Raw genomic sequence first — 13,454 nt, forward strand, 5'->3', positions numbered from 1 at the left:
TGTCTTTGGCTTACAGATGCGAAAACAACACAACGTTTACGCGATAACAAACATGAGCCAGTATCGTCACAGCCCTCTGGAAAAAGAAAGGTGGAAAACCATGATTTCCAGAAGAACATAAAAACAACATCATTCACCAAAACTCGCGTAAAAAAAAAAAAACAAAAAAAAAAAACACTGACGCATCACTACGCTCGCACACACGCACACACATACTTGAAAGCAGAAAAAACAACAGAATTCATACAGCAAGAAAATAGTACTGACTGGCATTTGCGGGCTGACAATATTCATAAACATTCAACAAAAAAAACTGCACATTGGAGCGGGACTTTGAAATGACTGCGCGTGTGATCAAAGTCAGCTACTGAAGAATATGCATTTAACAAAAAATGCACGCTCCCTCTGTAATGTAACTGACTTTTACTTTGAAAGGATCAAACAACGAATTATAGTCTCCAAAACCTTGAGCAAACCTGGACCGGTGTTTGGTGGAGGAGAGTAAATGAAGAAGAAACACTGGATGTCTCTGGATTTGTTAAAAAAAATAAAATAAAAATAAAGTGCTTCTGTTAAAACAAACATCCTCTGTCTGAGTTATCAAAGAAAAATCACATCAAAGTCTACGCCATTACACTGTGCACTAGAAGACAAACATGAACTATTTACAGTCTGGAGGTGCCTATATCCACACTACTCACATTCACCCACACAGGGAATGTTTATGTCAATTGTGTGTGTCCAAAGATGCAAGGACAGAAGCGTATAGCCGTCATCACAGCTCCTAGTTGTTTTTTTACCTCCAGAGGCAGATTCTGCCACGTAAGATGCATGTTATGTCACCAGTATCCCCCTGTGCCCACTGGAGATCTTTGCCACTCTTCTACATAACAACACTCTCAGTTCTCCAGTTAACTGTCCCGAGCCCTGCTGTTTCCTCTCATGCATGCAGACCGGCAGGCAATTCCAGTGCTTCAGTATCAGTCGCCAATCCCGGCAAAAAAACTCTCTTTCAGTGCACACACATACGACGAGCCCTACTCACAAGCCAGCCATACCATTACAGACTCCAACTCCCTGCTAATACATCAACTTCCCACCATCTCAAAGCACAACAGCAGGAAGCAGAGTGAGCCTTTTGCATCTTGGTTGACAATCAGAGGTTTAGGGAGGTGGACGGAGCCACCGGTGGATAATATTCCTCCATCTATCCCGGTGGTATGGGTGGAAGACTCTCCATGTCCTTCTGGCACTGTAAGCGCCACTTGTTCGAAATTAGATCCCGGTGCGTCAAAGATGATCAAACACACCCGGGAATAGATGCGAGGATTTATTCCCCCGTTGGCTCCCGCCACTCCACCCTTACAACTCTTGATTGTTCCAACCAAATCAAAAGGCTCACCTCTGCTCCCTGACGCTGTGTGCCTCTTGACAGGTACCCGGCAGATATGACCTGTTATTAGCAGGAGTTTCGGAGTCTATGTTATGCCTGCTGGTGGAGTGGGCTCGTGTATGTGTGTGCACTAGAAATGAGAGGTTTTTGCCGCCAGCATTGAATACTGGAGGCACTTGACTTCCTCTCTCATGCAGAGAGGACAACAGCCAGGCTCGGACATTACCTGGGAACTAGCGATGTTTTTGATAAGAAAGAAAGGGTGCAGATCTCCCAGTGGCACAGGGGATACTGGTTGACACTCAACTGCCATTCTTACGTGCAGAATCTGCCCCTCTGGCAGGTAAAAAACACAGGAAGCTTGTGAGACGGCTTACGCTGCTCTGTCTTTCATCTCTTTCGCGGACACACACAACTTGGGACATAAACATTTCCTGTGTGGTGAATTCTGAAGTATGTGGATATACACTCCAAGACCTGTAAATAGTTCATTTTGTCTTATCAGTGCACAGATTCTGTAAATGGCGTAGACTTTTGATTGTGATTTTTCTTGATAACCCTCAGACACGAGGAATGTTTGTTTTAACAGACTTTTAGCACTTATTTTATTTTATTTTTTTACAAATCCACATACAGTGTTTCTTTCTCTCCCATTTTACCTCTCCTCCACCAAACCTCCAGTTCGCTCAAGTTTGGAGCAACTATCAAATTCCGATTTTGATCCTTTACAAAGTCAAAAGTCATTACATTACAACGGAGTGTTTTGTTTGCATCATTCTTCCACGTAGCTGTATTTGACTCAGGCGCCCTCATTTAAAGTTCAAGTCATATGCGTGTGACGTTTTTTCTGCTTGAATAGTCATTATGAATATTGTTCACAGCAAAATCGCTCAGCTACTATTTTCTTTGGCGGTATGAATTTTTCTGTTTTTTCTGATTTCAAGATTTATGTGTTGTGCGTGTGTGCGATTGCCGTGACCTAAATCTGCTGCAGTGCGTCAGTGTTTTTTTTTTTTTTTTTTTTTTTTTACCCAGTTTTGGTGACCATGTGTTGAATGGGTTTTTATTTCCTTCTGAAAAATCATGTATTTTCCACCTTTTTTTCAAGAGGCCTGTGACGATACTGGGCTCATGTTGTTACTCGCCGTAAACTTTGTTTGTTGTCATTTTGAGCCAAAGGGGACAGATGATGTATGATTTTTTGTAGAAAGCGAAACTCATAAGCTCACCACCCAAACCAGCACCCTGTCTCCTCCTCCTCTCCTCTTCACCAGTCCCCCCTCCCCATTTTTTAAACTTGCCTTACTGTAGACTATGTTTCCTCCTTACTGCCAAATTGATCAAAGCTGCTCCTTAATGGAACCCTAGGTGGTGCTAAGATACTGGGAGTGTGGACAAAACACTGCCAATCACTGACGAAAACGTCCACCACAGAGATCAGCGGGGATACATTACTTCAGCATTTGCTGTCGGGCGCGAAATGACATCGCCATTTGCATACCTTGGAGAAATTGTTAATCCCTACAACTATTGAGCTTTTTTTTAACATGTAAACTACTTCTGTATAACTGTGCCCCACTTTTTTGGTCCATATTAAGCTTTAATCTCAGTTTTTTTGGCATTGTGATCTCTTACATCCATGGTGTGAGTGTCAAGTTTGGTGAAGACGTGACTCGATCATGTGTTGAAATACTTAACTTATTTTATGAACGTAGTGGTCCCTTTGTAAGGGGGGGGAAGTTAAAAAAGGCCTTCCCAATATTTTTCTTTGCTGTTGGGATAATAATTTAAAAAAATGTCAGATGTGATTGTAACTGCCACCTAGTGGGGTGCTCTGTTGCTACTGTCAGCTGATGTTTACTCAGAGCGCAAAAGAAAAAAAAAAAAAGAAAAAGCAAAAAAAATTGAGGAAACCAACTGTTGTCATGCAAGTGTTTATTTAAAAAAACTGTCAGATAAGCTTACTGCTTGTTTATACTTTTTACATTTACAAGAACTTAAAAGCAAAACATGGATAGGCCTACTAAAAATGTTAAAATTATTTATTATTGTAATTCCAAACAAACGTGACTGTGCCAAGTTTCACTAGAAAATGCTTTAGTAATTCAAGGAATTCAGAGTTGAAAGCCATTAAGACCCAGACAACAGAAGCACACTCACTCGACTCACTCACTCACAGACACACACATCTGTACAGTATGTGCACTAACCCATCTGTCTGAGGTTATGGTTTTTGAACAGATTACCAAGTTTGGCTTCGCAAACACAATCTGTTTTCAACTGCCACAGTCAGCAACACCTGCGGATGTCAGTTCTGAAGCCGGCTGAAAACTGGCGGCGACAAAAGATTGTAGCATTTGAGAGCTGCTTTCTCCTGCGATCCTGACAGCTGGATACTTTCCCCCATTTAATCCATTAGACCTTCCAAAAGCTCTCGTGTTAAGACCACAGGAACATATCATCTTCCTAGTGCACAAATCCTCACCGTGTATAATTCAGACAAGAAAAAGTTCCCCTCTCCGGACGTTAGTTTTTTTTTTCAAGGTCACACAGCAGAAGCTCTCCTTCATCTGAAAAAATCAAAATACACTGTTACTGTTCATATGAAAAAAAAATGTAACTTCAATTATGATGAATAAAACAAGTTCAAGCACTCTTGTAGACATTAACCTGACTGTCATGTACTTTATACAACATGCTTATAACACGTGAATGATGCCACACTTATCTGCAAGTCGTACATGCTGCTGGTATGTTGTCATAATATCTTTAGACTCTTACCACCTTTAAGTACAGCGTAAGTGGTCATTCAGAGTGTTGAAGACCGTTGATCTTCATGAACGAAGCAGCCTCATGGCCAGTCATGACCACCGTGTTTGTCCACACATCAACGTCTAGAGACCACACAGGACCGACATGGAGAATCAACATCTGTGCCAGAATTGTGTCACGGAGAATAGTTTTTTTTTTTTGTTTTGTTTTACTGGAAAACTGCAAATGAGTAAAATTTACCATTCTTGTCTCTTCATCTTCACCATAGCAAAGCTTGTCTTGATCATCGCGGAAATTGATAAATGTGTTAAAAGGGTTTGTAAAAAACAATTAAGACTTGATATTTTCACATGTGATCCTGCCTTCAGTCCCACCCCATTTTGCCATGACGGTGCATGCCGGCTTGTCTTCCTGGCTGACTTCTTTGTGGTGTCGTCTCGCGAACTCACGGAGCAACTGTACGATGGCCAGTCACTAGGTCACCACTGTGATTATCGCCACGGGCACTGTGGCCGCTCATGGCTTCCTCGGCTTGTTAGCAGCAATGCTGTTTGGTGCAGTTGAACATGTCGGCTGCTGATGGTGAAGCCTCCAGCTGAACCTCTGGTGCCCCCTCCTGAAAGTCACTAACCATAACAAACCAGCAGGGTCCAGCCGAGCCTTTCCCCTGACAGGTGGACCGGATGGGCCAGAGATGCCAGCACGACATCACCCTCTACCCCACCTGACCCAGTGTGGAGGATGGACAGGCATTCATGCAAGAGGAATACAAAATTAGGATAAAAATTGATAAACATAATAATAATTAATAACAATAAGATACATTTAACCTTATTACGTGGACAGCTAGAAACCCAACTGCTACAAATTCCCCCTGTAAAGGCAGGCCACATATTTTGTATTGTATAAGGTTTTTACTGAACAATGGCTGCAGCACTTTCTTGCTCACTGGATCCAAAACATAAAACCAGGATCCCACGTTTCAGAATTAAAAGCTCTACCTGCTCATAGATGAAGAAGGCAACAGACCCCTGGATGCTTCAGTCATGTCTGCTTAGTCAGAGGGGCTTTCTGTGATAGCGGTGTGCGCTTGAGTGTGTGTGTGCGCCCTACTGGTGTGTGCAAATGGGGGCATTTGCCGTTTTGGATTTTGCCCAGGAGCATTGCATTATGGGGGATCGACATGCCTCATTGTTGGCGACCTCTATACTAACAATGCTTACCCCCTCCTTCTATTGCCCCCACCTCCGTCCCAAACACGCCAAAACTGAAAACACACACTCTTGAGAAGGCAGAGAGAAAGGGAGACAGGTGAGCTCCTGCCACATTGCTGAAAGGTTATCTGTATTTATGAAAGACAGGGAGGAAACTCGAGCGACCAGGGACATTTATGTGGACGCTGGTCAGTTGACGAGTCATTTGAACAACTCGGCAGACCACCTGCCCGGCTGTTAGATCTGAGGTGAGAAAAGAACAACTGATCATATCAACGCACCCAGAACATTAGGACAACACTCTTGTAGGGTACACCTTGTCACACACACACACACACAACACACATCACACACATCAAACACACACCATACACCACACCACACACCACACACACACACACACACACCACACACACCACACACACACACACACACCACAGCACACACACATAACACTACACACACACACACACACACACACACACACACACACACACACTGCAGGACGAGAAACCGCTGTTGTGATAGGACAGCTGTCTTTTCATTGTAAAAATGCCCAGTGTAGGTTTTGATATTAACCACCTGACCTGATCACCTCAACCATTCTAGTTACACATTATACTAACATCAGCATTTTGTTATCCTCTAACATCTAGCTGGAAAAGACATCTACATAAGACATTATTTAACCGCAAACGGCACCATGTGAACCGCTACATTCTCTACAATAATTCTTTCCTCTCTCTCTCAAACACACCACATCTCCCAGCAAGTACACACCACACACCACTCTGGCAGAAGGCAGTGGGCGGGAGCCTTACAAAGAGGAAAGTGAAAGTCACCAGGCAGGAGACATAATGGAGGATGTAGGCTAATGTGGAGGTAGCTTCTGACATTTGACTGAGGAGAGTTTGACTTGCCATGAGCTATGACAGCAATCACACGACAAGCTTTATTTTATTAGCTGTAACGCAGTTAGTTATGTTTCTCAATCATAGGTTCATCGTGTTGGATAAATAACAGATTCCTCCTTTTCAGTGTGGTAAGAAGCAGGACACTGCTGCCATGTGCTGCCTGATTTTGAATTCTGCAGTTATGCTCCTGCAGCTGTTGTCACCTCACAGTTTATAGCTGTGTCCTCACCTTGTTTTCATCCGCATGGGAAAATTCATGTGGAGTCCGTCTGTCACATTGTTGAGCTCTCCTTTAGCATGAGTTGTGAATTGTGCGCCTAACACTTTTAACAAATTCTCAGGTTCGCCAGAATGAACTGACATGTGGTCTAGAAACACTTCCTCTAAGTATTCAAAGCTATGGATCCAGTCAAACGCGTAGCAGCCTGCTGTGCTGCTGAGCAAGGGCCAGTAAATGAGAGTCTGATTCAGGGAGTGACGTTGAAAAGTCATGTTCAGAAGAAGTAAACAGTACTTTTAGTTTTTTGCCTAGGTGTTTGTACAGTGGAAGATCGGAGCAGACATAGGATAAACCTTGGCTGGAGGAAGCAAAGCAAATTAACAGATCTCTACTTAGGCACGAGGGCAGAATAATAACGTCTGTCTGAATGAATACTGTGCCCTTATAAGAAATCTGTGTGTCCTTTACTCCTCCACTAATGGTCTTTCAGGTTAAGAAAAGAGTCCTGAGAACCTGAACTTGACGTTTTTGCTCCAGCCATAGTCAGTGTCCAACACTCACATCAGGTGGTCCTTAGTCGCTCCCTGTGTTTGGGATGTGACTGAGTGATTTCAAGTACTACTACCTGTCAACCTGTCTCCCCATTTAGCCTTTTTTTAAATTTTTTAATCAGTGCGTTGAAGGACACTTCCCCACAAATGGCTCTTGGTAAAGGGCTGTTGTAGCGCTGTCTCTACTTTCAATGTGCTGTCCTAGTTGGGTCGTCAGCCCAACAGTTCACAAACAGGCGTCAAGCCCTCCAGGAGAACAATCTCCTTTGGGTACCGATAAACTGTCCTTCCCTGGAGGCCGTCTTCGCCTGCCAAGGTAGACTTTGCAATAAGGGAAAAATGATGACCAAAAACTGTTGGACCTCTGTTTTTGAGTCTCTGATTAAAAACGCAACGCATATTTCTTTTTCTGTAGGTACATCATTCCTCTTCACATATCGCCCTCCTCCTGCCACCCCCAACCTCACCCAAGTTCAGTTTTCACTGGCTCAGTGCAGATCCAGATTGATGTCCAGAACAATACAAACTGGGTTGTATTACACAGCAAGGGTCTACAGATCTTCAATGCCACCATACTGAACCAGAACCTCGCTCATCTGTCTGACCAGGTAGCTGTAAATACAGAGCTACAGCTTATCCTTGATACTTGGATACATTGGACGCAACTTCTCTCCATTTCTTATTAATGTGGCATCTCATTTTCTCTTCGTAGGTTCTTCCAGTTCTTCATAATCCTTCACATGAGCAGATTGGCATTTTCTCTCCCAGGGTGCTCAGCAGTGGGCAAAAGTATTTTCTGTATATTGAGTTTGGGGCAGAACTAGTAGAAGGCTTCTACGGCTTCTATAAGAGCACCTACAAAACCAGCACAGGAGAGACCAGGTAAGAGCGAATAGATTCTTACACATTCACATACCGATGTGTTACAGTTACAATAAAGTACAAAAGGTATCTGCTGATGTCTCCTTGCAGAACCTTGGCTTCAACTCACTTTGAGCCCACGAGTGCTCGGATGGCATTCCCTTGCTTTGATGAGCCAATCTTCAAAGCCAACTTCTCTTTGCGGATCAGGAGGAGCCAGGAATACATTTCTCTCTCCAACATGCCAATAGTGAGTGTTGCATATGTGCTATTTCCTATATCAACTATCATACATGATCAAATGTGTGTGATCAAATGGCTACAATTAGATATTTGTGTAATTCAGGTCAAGACAGTTGAAGTAAACAATGACCTGCTCGAGGACCGGTTTGCTGCGAGCGTGAAGATGAGCACCTACCTTGTAGCGTTTGTCATCTGTGATTTCAAATCGGTCACTGCAACAACATCCTCTGGAGTGCAGGTAAGGCCTCCAAAACATTATCAGATTTTCTGAATTCCTTGGTTAAAATATTACTTTCTCTGTCATGTAATGTTTAATGTATTGTTATGCATCTATAGGTGTCCATCTATGCAGCCCCTGAGAAGTGGTCTCAGACCCACTATGCCCTGGAGGTTGCCGTCAAAATGCTGGACTTTTACGAGGAGTACTTCAACATCCGCTATCCTCTACCCAAACAAGGTAAAACCTTTTTTTTGTTCTAGTTCTGTAACTAAACCTATGAGCATTTCTTTATCTACACATTTCTGTCATTTATCTTGTCACTTTCAGTTCTGTGACCTGATTTTTCCCTCCCTCAGATCTGATTGCCATCCCAGACTTCCAGGCCGGTGCGATGGAGAACTGGGGTCTGACCACCTACAGAGAGACCAGCCTTCTCTTTGACCCCCTCACATCCTCTGTTTCCGATAAACTCTGGGTTACTATGGTGATCGGCCATGAGCTTGCCCATCAGGTGAGAGTGCCACAGTGTATCTGCACAATAATGACACACAGGATTAAGTGTTTGTTGATCTACAGTAGTTCAGATGCTCATAAATCACTTCATTACATTCAACAGTCAACATAAAGCAGTAAAATTCAAAATCTTGTCTGCAGTGGTTTGGTAACTTGGTGACCATGGAGTGGTGGAATGATATCTGGCTGAATGAAGGATTTGCCAGATACATGGAGTACATTTCAGTGGAGGCCACCTACCCTGACCTCAAAGTGGTGTGTGATTTCATCTGAGACATCATTGAGTAATAGATTGATATAATCATTAGGCCCAAGGATTGATAATGATGTTCTGTGTACAATCTTGCAGGAGGAATATCTACTGCACACCTGCTTTGCAGCAGTTGGTCATGATTCGCTGAACTCCTCTCGTCCAATATCCAGTCCAGCAGAGAACCCCACTCAGATCAAAGAGATGTTTGACACAGTCTCCTATGACAAAGTATGCTTTCAGTCACACAGAGGGCTACACAACTGATAATGACATATCATCAGGAATATATTATCTGTGAAAATGTAATACCTGCAAAATCAGGGATAAATAAAACACATGGGATGACTACATAACTATTGATGAACTATTAATTGATCTATTGATATATTAACACTGTAACAGAAAACGTTTCACAAATGGCTTTGAAACCAACCTATAGCATAGACTGTTGTGGCTTACTGATTAAAATGACCCTTTCTCTCTCTCCCACCAGGGAGCATGTGTCCTGCACATGCTGCGACACTTTCTGACAGATGATGTGTTTCAGAGTGGGATAGTGCGATACCTCCGCAAATACAGCTTCAAAAATGCACGCAACCAGGACCTATGGGACAGTCTAGCCAACGTATGAACACAAATTACATTCAACATGCAAAACACAGTGTGGTCCTTTGTCATCTTGTAGAAGAAAAGTCAAGGGGCAGTCTGGCGGAACTGTATTTGAATTTGTCAAAAATAGATGCAGCAAAGTTTTTCTTTATGGGGGATACAATTATATGAATGGATGAGAGCTGTCTGATCTGAACTAAAACATGAAGTAGCATGAAGCTTGCGCTTGTTGAGATATGTTTTTTCTGTTTTTACAAATTATCCTTTCGTCTTTTTTACTGCTGTGGCATAAGACAAAGAACAGAAATCATACATTACATATTTTTCCAGCTGTTCTTTAAAATCTTTTTTTTTCGTTTTAGCCCATATGTTACACGTCAGCCATATTTTATGTTTCTGCTAGCTTTTTGATTTGTGTTTCCCTCCTTCCAAACAGCTGTTGTTTTCCATTCCTTTCATTGTGGTGCAAAAATCAATTTGCTGAGACTTGAAAGTTGCTTAAAGTAGGTAATTAATCAAAGTGAAGATTATGTCTGTTTTCATTGCAGTCAAAGGTATGTTGTCTGTGCCTGGTAAAGGAGTTGTGAGAGCAGATTGATTTACAGTAAAAGGAATTCACTGCCTTGCCATGCATTGAAGACAAACCACTGCTGAAAATAAAAGCAGACATAGAGTTCACTATGATGGATTACCAATCTCAAACAAGTTTAAAGTCTTTAATTTTCTTACTGCTCTGAACTCAACTGGAATGAAATCCATGAAGGTAGAAAGATGACATTCAAAATCTAAAAGACTATAGTGTACATGTCATTTCTTTGCAATGGACTAAACCATGAAGAAACTGTCATGCAGGTTAATAGAATTTGAAAATGAATTGATTCTGTTTTTCAGACATGCTCAGAGGAGGACTTCATCTCAGGAAAACACTGTTACAGCAGTGGCCAGGCCACCAAGAATGCAGTGAGTAAACATTTAAACATAAACTCTTTGACCTCTCCTCATGAGTTGCCTATTATAAATGTCACACCATTTACAAGATTACGGCCACATGTGTTGATCTCCAGCTGTCTCCTACAGTACCTTTTTGCAGGGGAACATCTCGATCTGACAGCCATGATGAACACTTGGACTCTGCAGAAAGGTATTCCTCTGGTAACTGTAACAAGGAAGGGGCCTCGTCTGCTGCTTAGACAGGACAGGTTCCTGAGGACAGTCCTGCCGTCTGACCCTCTCTGGCCCACGTTGCAGAAAGGGTGAGCATGCACATGCACATGCACATGTATTCACAGCTGCATAACCATTGTCAGCAAGAATTTGATTTCAAGCAACTTTCAAGTTTTCAATTTTAGTTTGTGTCTTTTAAGAATACTCTCTGCTCTTGTATAGTTTCCTTTGGCATATCCCTCTGACATACAAGACCGATGCATCAAGCACCATTCACAGACACCTGATGACCACACACACAGGTAGGAGGGAAGAGAGAAGATGCTAAATACAAGTCTTACATATCTTAATTTTTATTTGCAATTACACTGTTTTCTTTTGCCATTTATGTGCCATTTAGACAGTATCCACATAGGAGAGGAAATCAACTGGGTGAAGGTAAACACTGACATGACTGGCTATTATGTGGTGCATTATGAGGATGATGGCTGGGATGAGATGACCAAACTGCTGAGGGAAAACCACACTGCTCTGAGCTACAAAGATAGGACTCACTTGATACACAATGCTTTTCAACTGGTCACGTAAGCATCTGTGAATGTGTTTGTGGGTCTGTGTATGAGAACGAGAGACACATTTTTTCTATATGTCTGTATTTTACACGTAAACAAAACAGCTTTGATTATCCCACCAGAAATAGCACCCAACCTTTTAAATATTCTTGTATTTCCCTAAAGGGCAGGTCACCTGCCGATCAATAAAGCCTTAGACCTGATTGGTTATCTGCAATATGAGACACACACAGTGCCTCTCATTGAAGGACTGGGCTATCTGGAGACCTTCTACCGGGTGATTGAGAAAAGGAATGAGCCTGAGCTCACGCACAACCTGGGGGTAAGAAGGCAAGAGGACACAGACTGTATGATATTTATATCAATGTCAGCATGAAATTGAGTTCACGTGAGATGCTTTTTCCCTGTGTGCTTTGACGCAGATGTACATCCTGCGATTCTTCCGTGCTGTCATTGACCAGCAGACATGGAGTGACAGCGGCTCTGTATCAGAGCGACGGCTGAGGTCAGAGGTCATCTCTCTGGCTTGTCACCTGGATGACCCTCCCTGCCTGGAGCAGGCACATCAGAGCTTCAAAGACTGGCTTCAGTCCAATGGAACACTCAAGTTTGTCTAAATAACATTTTAACAAACATCATTATTAACAACAGTTGATACAGTTCACATAAACAACAGTATTTCCCCTGTGCTGCACTGGACCATATCACTTGATATTTCATCTCTGCTTGTGTTTATTCCAGTTTACCCACTGATGTGGCAGAGACAGTGTATTCAGTTGGAGCACAGGATGACCATGGCTGGACCTCACTCTTACACACATACAACGTCTCCCTCTCTGCAGCACAAAAGTACAAAATCCTGTTTGCCTTGACCTGCAGCAGAGACACCAGCAAACTGGAGAGGTATATCTTCTTCCTACTATATTTTTCCACACAGTTAATGTTGCCATCTTGTGGCAAACATGGGGTATGGTGTTACAGTATTGCTGCTAACACATATTCTACTTTGTATTATTGGTCAGTAGGCTAAACAACTTCAAATAAAGGCTTTTCAAGTGACAGATAATGTGTCACGAAGGCAGCATTTTTGTATTTTAGTCAGCAGCACATGTGTGTTTGTGTTGCAGACTGCTGGAGCTGGGCCTGGAAGGGACGGTGATTCGATCACAGGACCTGTCTAGTCTCATCCTGATGGTGGCTAGGAACCCACGGGGACATCACCTTGCCTGGAGCTTTGTCAAAAAGAACTGGGACACACTGGTTAAGAAGTTAGTATAACAAAATGGAGACACTGTGAATGAAATTGTAGTATCCGTCAAAACGTGTGATGCTATGAAAAGACACAATTCCTTACTATTACAATAATATCTCACCAAGTGTACAGCGATCAGCCACCACATTAAAACCAGGTGACAGGTGAAGTTGATAACACTGATTATTTAATTGTAGTGACACGTGTGAAGGGGTGGAGTACATTAGGTAGCAGGTGAACAGGTTTACCTGGAGAAAGATGCCACCAGGATGAACTATGGGGAGAAGGCAGTGTGATGTTTGGGGCAATGCTCAGCTGGGAAAATTTGGATCCTGGCATTCATTTGGATGCTTCTTTGACACATACCTACTTAAACATTGCTGCAGACCAAGTACACCTCTTCACGGCAAAGGTCTTCTGTGATTACAGTGGCCTCTTTCAGCAAGATTCCCCAGATCTCAATCCGATCAAGCATCTTTGGGATGTGCAGGAAAAACAAGTCTGATCCATAGAGACTCCACCTCACATCTTACAGGACTTTAAAGATCTGCTGCTAACGTCTTGGTGCGTAATACCACAGGACACCTTCAGAGGTCTTGTGGAGTCCATGCCTCGACAGCTCAGGGCTGTTTTGATGGCACAATGGGAACCTACACAATATTATAGGTGTATGAACTTGGTACAGTTTTGATACCACAAGCTA

The 13,454-nt window shown here is 42.7% G+C and overlaps 1 protein-coding gene across 1 annotated transcript in view; it reads left to right on the forward strand.

Moving 5' to 3' along the window:
- LOC111230317 (endoplasmic reticulum aminopeptidase 2-like) overlaps nt 1–13,454 on the forward strand; it is an 18,611-nt gene that overhangs the window by 3,583 nt on the left and 1,574 nt on the right. The window contains exons 4-19 of the mRNA XM_022757012.1: nt 7,777–7,946; nt 8,037–8,175; nt 8,272–8,406; nt 8,505–8,625; nt 8,745–8,899; nt 9,043–9,156; nt 9,251–9,382; nt 9,648–9,779; nt 10,655–10,723; nt 10,841–11,016; nt 11,150–11,229; nt 11,328–11,511; nt 11,665–11,821; nt 11,922–12,106; nt 12,241–12,402; nt 12,627–12,767. Coding sequence (XP_022612733.1) covers nt 7,777–7,946; nt 8,037–8,175; nt 8,272–8,406; nt 8,505–8,625; nt 8,745–8,899; nt 9,043–9,156; nt 9,251–9,382; nt 9,648–9,779; nt 10,655–10,723; nt 10,841–11,016; nt 11,150–11,229; nt 11,328–11,511; nt 11,665–11,821; nt 11,922–12,106; nt 12,241–12,402; nt 12,627–12,767 — 2,252 coding nt within the window. The remainder of the gene's footprint in view (nt 1–7,776; nt 7,947–8,036; nt 8,176–8,271; nt 8,407–8,504; nt 8,626–8,744; nt 8,900–9,042; nt 9,157–9,250; nt 9,383–9,647; nt 9,780–10,654; nt 10,724–10,840; nt 11,017–11,149; nt 11,230–11,327; nt 11,512–11,664; nt 11,822–11,921; nt 12,107–12,240; nt 12,403–12,626; nt 12,768–13,454) is intronic.

The sequence above is a fragment of the Seriola dumerili genome, unplaced genomic scaffold (genome assembly GCF_002260705.1).
Source record: "Seriola dumerili isolate Sdu_G_001 unplaced genomic scaffold, Sdu_1.0 BDQW01000017.1, whole genome shotgun sequence".
In the NCBI taxonomy this organism is placed as follows: domain Eukaryota; kingdom Metazoa; phylum Chordata; class Actinopteri; order Carangiformes; family Carangidae; genus Seriola; species Seriola dumerili.